This window comes from Hyaena hyaena, unplaced genomic scaffold, assembly GCF_003009895.1.
Source record: "Hyaena hyaena isolate Hyena2069 unplaced genomic scaffold, ASM300989v1 scaffold_408, whole genome shotgun sequence".
In the NCBI taxonomy this organism is placed as follows: Eukaryota; Metazoa; Chordata; class Mammalia; order Carnivora; family Hyaenidae; genus Hyaena; species Hyaena hyaena.
Genome location: NW_024081041.1, coordinates 1,088,639 through 1,098,433, shown reverse-complemented (window position 1 = coordinate 1,098,433; position 9,795 = coordinate 1,088,639). Strand labels below are relative to the sequence as shown.

The 9,795-nt window shown below is 38.5% G+C and overlaps 1 protein-coding gene across 1 annotated transcript in view; it reads right to left on the bottom strand.

Moving 5' to 3' along the window:
- Window positions 1–5,745: 5,745 nt before the first annotated feature.
- FBXL4 (F-box and leucine rich repeat protein 4) overlaps window positions 5,746–9,795 on the bottom strand; it is an 81,681-nt gene continuing 77,631 nt past the window's right edge. The window contains 1 exon segment of the mRNA XM_039252149.1: window positions 5,746–5,957. Coding sequence (XP_039108080.1) covers window positions 5,794–5,957 — 164 coding nt within the window. The 3' untranslated portion in view covers window positions 5,746–5,793.

Genomic DNA, 9,795 nt, shown 5'->3' with positions numbered 1-9,795 from the left:
GGTCTGTCTCTCTCTCAAAAATAAATAGCATTAAAATTTTTTTTTTAAAAAAACGCGTGGAGCAAAAAAAAAAAAAAAAAGACTTAGGTGGTCAAATTTATGAAACTTGTGAAGATGTAACATATTGAAACCCTATGGTTATTTACTGTATTGTTTATAGCAGGTTTTTGTGGAATATGTTTGACTTTCATCTTGTGTTAATGAACTGGTGCTCTCAACAGTGAACTTCATGTAACCAGCATCAGTTGTTATCTCTTGTCAGCTATGGAAGGTGACGTCCTGATTTGTTCGACCACACTGCAGTTGGCTTAGCAGTGGTAGTTTTATTGTGAGTGTCTGGGTTCAGAACTGATACTGCAATTTTTCTGGACCAGAAGAAATACCCTCAACCAACAGTACAGAACACTGAATGGCTTTGGAATCTAGCTTCTGTTGCAGACTTGATGATGTTTTGTAATAAATTCCCCCCCAAGTTGAAACAGTGCAAAACAATGGGAACAGTTACTCCCACTGTCTGTAAGCACTCAGGAAATGGCTTCTCCAGACTCAAAGAGCATTTGAGAGTAGTGCTTTTCAAAGGGTGCCCTCAGACCAGCAGCTAGAGCATCTACTGATTACTCATTAAAATGCAAATTCTACTGAATCAGAAGTTCTGGAGGTGGAGACAGCAAAACAGCGGTCACACAGGAAACATACCCTAGAGTAATTCTGATGACAGCTAACACAATTTGAATCACTAAGTAACATCCAGGAGCTTTATACATTCCTGTGCTCTCAAAAGGGAAGACAAGAAGCAGTTATCTCCATTGTCACAGGAATCTGCAGCAGATACGTTTTCTGAGCTCAAACGACAGGTCCAGCATTGTTTCTTCGGACCCTGATGCAAATGTAAAGGAGATTTCCATTTTTCAAAATCCATTCAATTGTGCAACTCACGAGCTTCCACGTAACCCTCAACTGGAAGGGATTAATCTGCAAGGTTCTAGCATGCTAAAAGGAAAAGACCAAGGGAAGAAAGGATCTAGTAGAATTCTACCAGGGCCTTCCAAGTGATAAACACACTCAGGGAAAATACTCTCATGGATTAACACGTGTACTTGGCAATTCTGATCTGTCTGAAAAGATATTTTCAAAGACAAAATATGTAAAATCTTACTAGAGATCAACATTAACAGATGAACACTTACCATCATTTCTGATGATAGGAAATAGTAACTTTGAATCCCAATTGAGTGAAATATTATCCTTCCCATGAGTATTTCATTCTTCTCTTTAGTAGAACCATATGACCAAAAAAAAATTCTTAATTACTATGTTTTGAATTTTGTCAATAAAAATTTTGTGGAAATTCATTTTCTCTCTCATGATATCATACCTCGATAGTCATCTCAATTTTGCCTCTTAGTCCATTACAGAAAATGTTTGCTGACTTCTGCTCTGGAATCAGAAGCCTCCCTGCACACTTAAAACATAGGTTGAAAGCGCTGTCTCTAAGCCAGATGTCCTTGGTGAGTAAAATGGCTCTGCCACTAGCAGGTATGTGGACAAGAGGAAGTCCTCCAATCTTTCTTTGCCTCAGTTTCCTCAACCGTAACTGGAAGTAAACAATGGCATCTATCTTACAGGGCTGTTGTGAAGATTAAGCGACTTAGGAAATGCAAAGCTCATCAACGAGGGTCTGGCAAAGTAAGCATCAACTCAGTGCCGGTTGCTAATTTAAGATACAAGTACTACTTCACCCAGTTGGTAATCAAATTATAAATCTGATCCTCCTAAAATTCCCCCAGATAAAACATCTAAAATGTTTACATACATGTATGAGGGAAAAGAAAATCCAAGTGCATGAAGGTAACGGTACAGGATAACCCAGCCCTCTCCCAACTGACCCTTGCTTCTGCCAAGAAACAGAAGACAGGTGGGTCCTACCCCACGACAGTAATCCTCGTATAGATGGTTTCTTATATGGAAGAAACTGTATTGCTATTTCAATATTTCAAATGTCACAGTACTACATTCTTTATATTCTAGAAAAGAATCAGCATAGTAGTAATTTAAAATTTTTTTAATGCTTTATTTATTTTTTGAGAGTGTAAGCAGGGGAGGGGCAAAGAGAGAGGGGGGATAGAGGATCCTAAGCAGGCTCCGTGCTGACAGCACTGAGCCTGATGTGGGGCTTGAACTCATAAACCACGAGATCATGACCTGAGCCGAAGTCAGACGCTCGACTGACTGAGCCACCCAGGAGCCCCTATGACCTTTATATTTTTAAAGTTTGACATATTATATGGCTTCACTCAATAATATATTCTTACTCGTTCAATAACTACTTATTGACAACCTAATATTTGTCATACACATAAATTCACTAGCTTAAGCACTTTGGGGGAGAAGTGCTTTCATATATGTACTTTTGAGAATGCCCTCAAAAATTGCCTAGAGATATATATCAATCATTTTTAAGCTAAATGTGCTTTTTCTTAAATGACTACAAGAAATTCTAGAGTACTGATGTCTAATATTAAAACCACTAGCCTCAGGTGACTACTGAACACCTGCAGTGTGGCTGGTACAACTGAGGTATGGAATCTTTAATTACACTTAACTATAATTAAATAAAATAGCCATATATGGCTAATGGCTGCCAGACAGGACCACTAGAGGATTATTCTAGAATGTGCAGATGCTGGGATTCAGCAGTATGTCCTATGTGGGAAAGTAAATTTTGTTACACTATACACTTTGGTCGGGGACTGGAATTTCCCTATCAGTCCTGTGGGCCATCTTATAACAGATTTTTTCCTATCAAGAGGAGGGGTGGGAGGATGAAGCCCTAGGACTACTGAGCCTGGGTGATAGTTCTCTGTTTCTGCTAGTACATGGCAATGACAATGTCCTTTCTTCAGAAATGTACTGGGAAGTTCAGTATAGAGAAAGATATCTAAGTGGAGCTATTCTGGCTGAAATAAGATTGAGCATTGCAGAGTCCCCAGCCTGCCTCTACCCCCTCCTCCCACCCTACCAACAAGCCTCTAAAACATGGCGAAGACTCGGGAGAAGGCCTGAAGCCATAGGACACTGAACCGCAGGAGTCTGGGAGGAAAAGAGACGGAGTCCACTAAGAAGACAGCCTCACAGGGCTCCCTCAAGAAACAAGCCAAAGCACACATGGTGGAGAGTCCCAAATACCACTACTAGTAGGGAAATAAAATAACCAAAATCTCAACAAGAGAGATCCAGAGACACCATTCAAAGAACACTTCCTAAGCGGACAGGTCCTGGACAGTCAATGAGCCTTCTTTTTTTTTATTTTATTTTATTTTACTTTTTACTTTTATTTATTTCTAGGAGAGACAGAGAGACACAGCGTGAGCAGGGAAGGGTCAGAGAGAGAGGGAGATACAGACTCTGAAAGAGGCTCCAGGCTCTGAGCTGGCAGTCAGCACAGAGCCCGACGTGGGGCTCGAACCCACGAACCGCGAGATCATGACCTAAGCGAAAGTTGGATGCTTAACCGACTAAGCCACCCAGGCGCCCCAATGAGCCTTCTTTAATACAGCAGCACAAGCAGGTGCACAGGATATAACAAGCTTTTAAAATTAATAAGAGACAGAAAGCTAGCCAAAATGATGAAAATGGAAGAACTCTCCTCTAAAGAAATTCCAGGAAGAAATGGCAGCTAAAGAACTGCTCAAAAGAGACATAAGCAACATAACTGAACAAGAATTTAGAAACAATAGTTATAAAATTGATTGCTGGGCTTGAAAAAGGCATGGAAGACATCAGAGAAGCTCCTGCTACAAAGACTATGGAGCTTAAAAATAGTTGTGATGAATTAAAAAGTGCTATAAATGAGGTGCATAATAAAATGGAGGTGGTCCAAGCATGGATAGAAGAGGCAGAGAGGAGAATAGGTGAATTAGAAGACACAATTATAGAAAAAGAAGAAGCTGAGAAAAAGAGAGATCAACTGATCCAGGAGAACGAAAGGGGAGTTCGAGGACTGAGTGATACAATCAAACGGAACAATATCCGTATCATAGGAATTCCAGAAGAGGAAGAGAGGGAAAAGTGCTGAAGGAGTCCTGGAACAAATTATAGCTGAGAATTTCCCCAATCTGGGTAAGGAAACAATGAAATCCAAGAAGCACAGAGAACTCCCCTCAGACATAACTTGAATCGATCTTCTGCACGACATATCATAGTGAAACTGGCAAAATACAAGGACAAAGAGAATTCTGAAAGCAGGTAGGGAGAAAAGGGCCCTAACATACAAAGGGAGTGGTGACAGACCTCTCTACTGAAACCTGGCAGGCCAGAAAAGAATGGTAGGAAATCTTCAATATGATGAACAGAAAAAATATGCAGCCAAGAATCCTCTGTCCAGCAAGCCTGTCATTCAGAATAGGAGAGAGAAAGGTCTTCCCAAATAAACAAAAATTGAAAGAATTCATCACCACTAAATCAGCCCTACAAAAAATCCTGAGGGGGACTCTCTGAGGGAAATGTGTCAAGGAACACAAGGTACCAGAGACACCACCACAAGCATGAATCCTACAATGAACACAATGACTCTAAACTCATATTTTTCAATAACACTGAATGTAAACGGACTAAATGCTCCAATCAAAAGACATAGGGTAGCAGAATGGATAAAATACCAAAATCCATCTATTTGCTGTCTACAAGAGACTCATTTTAGAACTGAGGACACCTTCAGATTGAAAGTAAGAGGATGGAGAAATATCTATCATGCTACTGGAAGTCAAAAGGAATCTGGAGTAGCCATACTTATATCAGACAAACCTGACTTTAAAGTAAAGGTAGTAACAAGGGATGAAGAAGGGCATTATATAATAATTACAGGGTCTATCCATCAGGAATTGTTACACTATACAGTTAATATTAGTTTGCTACTCAAAACATCCCTGTCTTTTCATGCCACAAAATATTTTGTTTACTCTCTTAACAGCAGAACTAAATCAATTCACTATTTAACACAACAATGCTTATTTTTCCTCCAGTATAACTGATTTCTAATTATTTAAGGTGCTGGGGCACAGAAAAAAAATATATATAATCCACATATATTTCAGAGGCCTTAAGCCTCTTCCTTTGGCCAATTTTTAAGGCATCTGCTAATAGTTGGAAAGCTATTTTGTTTAGTAGTTTACCTATTGTTCTTGATTATGCCCACATTTTTACACAGGTATTATCCAATAGTAAAATAGGTAAACAGAAGAAAAATGGAAAAACTAAAACTTTCAAGATGAAAGTGTTAATATATCAGCTGAAAAAATAATCACAACATGAAAAAATAAGACTCTTCCTCCAATTAACTCTGAAAATTCTGTATACACCAAACAAAACACTGGCCAGGTTATAATGCTTATTATAATAAGACATCTTTACATGGAGGTGTGAAAAATTAATTTTATTTTTAAATATCATGATACTTTCTGGCTCAACATGTTCCTTTAAAAATAAGTTAAAATGTTTCCATATTACTCTCTTATTACACATATTATTGACTAAAGAATAATATCACTGATAACATAAAGTAAAAATAATGTGACCCACTCACATATTCTTCAAGAAAAGTGCTTACAATATTTTATGAAAACACTTGCTTACATTTTTACTTGATTTAATGGACAATTTCATATTGTTCTTTAAAATCTACAAATCTCTTAATGGAGCAGTAAGACATTCCTGCCATTATATAACTAAACAAAACCAACGCTAAAATAAAACCATACAAAAGCACATTGATTTTATTATGCAACATATATTAAGTCACTGTGTAAAGCTCTTTTTTATGAATACTTTTGGAAAGCTCACATTGAGTTCCAGCACAGCTCTGTTATCAATCTGTGAACAGAAGGACACATCAAGCAAGCAAAGATCTTTACATGATTCCAGAAGTTTTCTTAAAGATGCTGGACTTACCATTCTTGTTCCTGTGAAAACAAAATAAAACACCTTAAATACTGCATTTATATAACATCCTGATAAATAGCCCCTTTATTAATTATTTAAAATGAACTTAAGATAAATTGCTTTTAAAAATTAAAAGCATTTCTTTAAACAAAAGACATATTGAAATAGACTTGTAAAAAAAATACAAACTGAATTCTCCCAGCCAATTTGGCATCTAGGACCTGTATTTTGTCAATTCTCTGCCCACTATCTTCATTCCTACCTCCTATGCCTTCCAAGCAGCTCCTCCAGACTTTTCTATTTCTGTTACACAAGTTCAAAACTGGTTGCACATCTCATTTTCCTCAACCCGTGGGTCAAATCAGACAGCAATGCTTATAATGATTCAACCTCATATTCCGTACAGTGCAGTCACCGAGCAACTACCCCTGCAGAAACTTCGGTTTCAGGCACTGGAGATGCAAAGATGAACAAGGCATTTGTCTGCCCTAAGGAACTCCTTGACCAGAGTTGAAAACAAATAATTACAATACAATTTGATAAGTGGTGGGTATAAAATGACATTACTGGAAGTCAGATAATGGTGAGCAATTCTGTTTAGCCCATGTTAAATTTGAAGAGACTATGGGATACTCAGATAGAAGCTAAGTTATATACATTATGAAAAGCACCTGCTTAAAGTCAGACTCAATAAGAAACAATTATCATTAGGCTTGAAGATATCATCTGTTATGAAACATACCTTGCCTTAACTATGGGTTTTCTAGGGAGAAAAAAAAATCACTATCATACCACATAAACACATCTACTGTGAGGGGGACTGAAGTTTCTGAGATGTTAACCTAGGCCTTTTCTCCTGAGAAATCCTTTCTACCCCCCTCCTTGCACGGGCTCCAGAAGCAGCAGCCCTACTGCTACCGTGATGTGGCTGGCCCCGTGCCAAACCCATACAGATTCTCCTGGGAATCTGGAACTGGAATTCAGTAAAGCCTTCAGTGTCCATAGATCCCTTGAACTAAAGACACGAAAAACTGGGATGGGGCTGTTAAATTATATAGCTGTGTGTACCCAGGAAGACAGAGATGGCTGGCATGACAAGAAAATAAGGCAAAACCAAACATAAAAGTACCTGTGAGTACACAGAAGCAGTGGGGGTAGAGGCAGGTGCCTGGGCACCAAGGACAGGAAAAGAAAGAAAAAAGGGAAAACAGCTTCCTTGCCTTTAAAAAAAAATTTTTTTTAATATTTATTTACTTTTGAGAGAGAGACAGAGACAGAGTGTGAGTGGGGGAGGGGCAGAGAGAGAAGGAGACGCAGAATCAGAAGCAGGCTCCAGGCTCTGAGCTGTAAGCACAGAGCTGGATGTGGGACTCGAACTCACAGATCACGAGATCCTGACCTGAGCCAACGGTGACACTTAACCAACTGAGCCACTCAGGTGCCTCCTTTCTTGCCTTTTGTTAGTTTTCTAGTCTCTGCTGAGGTCTGACCATAGTTCCTCCCTATCTCCCAGAGAAACCCCTGTATCTTCATAATAATGTTCCTTCCTTTATGTGGAAGTTACCTTGAGTGGGCTTCTATTGCACAAGTTCAGAGAACCTCAACTGGGGACACTGGGCTATGTGGTGTATTTCACCTAGGGTTGTGACTGTTTTCCAATTTGCCAGACTTGGTCTTTAGCATCTGAGTTTCCTAGTAAATTAGAAATTCCTAAAAGCCTAAGAGAATGGAATGTCAGGGAAGGAAGGTGGGAGACCGTAAATCTACCAAGGCTAGGGTGCCGTCTTATGTATCCGGAGCACTGTGTGCTTTTGTTTTCTTATCCACTGAGGACACAACTGTGTTCTCAGCTTGCTCCTTCAGGGCAGGGGCCACATCTATCTTGTTCGCTGACCTATCTCCGGTGTCGGAAACAATGCCTGACACGGTGTATGCTCAATAAGTGTGTAATAAATGAAAGAATAAAGGGATGATATTGAACTTCCCAATGCCATCACCCTGGCTTGGACCCTTATTAGATGGATTACCGTAGCTAATCTCCCTGATTTTGATTTCCTCCCTCTCCAATTCACCTACCACTTGTTTCTAGATTAATATCCTGAACACAGCTCTAAATATATCACTCATGCTCTGAATTAAAACCCAATAATAGCTCCTCCCTATTGAATTTAGTGCAGATTCCTCACCCTGGTGTTCAAAACTCTCCATTATACTAATGTTCTAAGTCAAATTACACTGCCTATTCTCTGAAGGTATTCTGTATTTTTAACTCCTGTGCTTTTGTTTCACGCTCTTCATTTTCCTTAAAATGCTCTCCTCCCCCTATTTTCTATTCATTTTTCAAGGATACCTTTCAAATACCTATTACCCTTTCTTAAAATTTATTTTAGAGAGAAAGCATGCATGAGTAGGAGAGAGGGACAGAGGGAAAGGGATAGAGGAAGGGAGGGAGGGAGGAAGGGAGAGGGAGGGAGAGATATAGAGACAGAGATAGAGAGATAGAGAGAGAGAGAGAGAGAGGGAGAGAGAGAATTCTAAGCAGGTTTATGCTTAGCATGGAACCCAACCACTTTGGGATCCGACCACTTTGGGATCATGTTCTGAACTGAAATCAAGAGTCAAATGCTCAACTGACTGAGTCGCCCAGGTACCCCCCTATTAACCTTTTCAATTAAACTTATTCATATTTCTTTAATCATATATACTCTCTTTTCTTTGAGCCCCCAAATGAACTTGCTTCTGGCTTGCATTAAAATTATATATTTTAAAATATATTTTATAATATATATTTATATAAATTTATATTTATAATATGTATTATATATAATATTATATATATATATATAATTTTTTTTGGCCAGGTTATAAATTCTCTGAAGGTAGGGACTGTATCTTACTCAGCTTTGTATTGGTCAGTAAGTATTTTCAGCATGAAGAAGGTATGCCACTTAACATTAATATGCACCAATCACAAAATGACAAAATAATGACTATAAGCTTGGTTTACCTAAGAATCTTTTTTCAAAATGGATTCAAACACTTACCGAAACCATAAAACAAGAATAAAAATGAAAATATAGCATAGTTGTTTAGGAGCACAGATTGTGATTCAAATTCAGATTCCTGTGGCACCTGGGTGGCTCAGCTGGTTAAGCATCCACCTCTTGGTTTCAGCTCAGGTCATAATCTCATGGTTTCATGAGTTTGAGCCCCACAGAGCTTGTGTGGGATTCTCCCTCTCTCCTTCTCTCTCTGCCACTCCCCTACTTAAACTGTCTCTGTCTCTCTCACATAAATAAATACACTTTAAAAAAATTATAAAAAAACACAATTCAGATTCCTTATTAGCCATGAGACCCTGGGCAAATCAATTTGTTTCAGCCTGTTTCCACTTCTGTGGCTATAATAACAACTATCTCATAGGCTGTTGTGAGGGTTAAATCTGTTAATATATGCTCAGAATAATATAAAGCATACAGTAACATTGCTGTTAACATTATTTTACTTTGTTCTTTACATCTGAAATAAGATGGTCTAATATATTTGCATGATGGTCTTCTTCCTATAATTTATTTTGCCATAATACTTCCTTGCTCTCTTCTATTTTTTTTTTTAGTATAGTTGACATACAATATTATCTTACTTTCAGGTATACAAGGTAGTGATTCAACAGGCTTATACATTATGCTATGTTCACTACAAGTATAGCTACCATCTGTTACCAGGCACTGCTACTACAATATCATTGACTATATTCCGTAGGCTGTGTCTTTTATTCCCATGACTTATTCATTCCATAGGTGGAAACCCCTATCTCCCACTCCTCTTCACACATTCTGCCCATCCCTCCACCCCCCT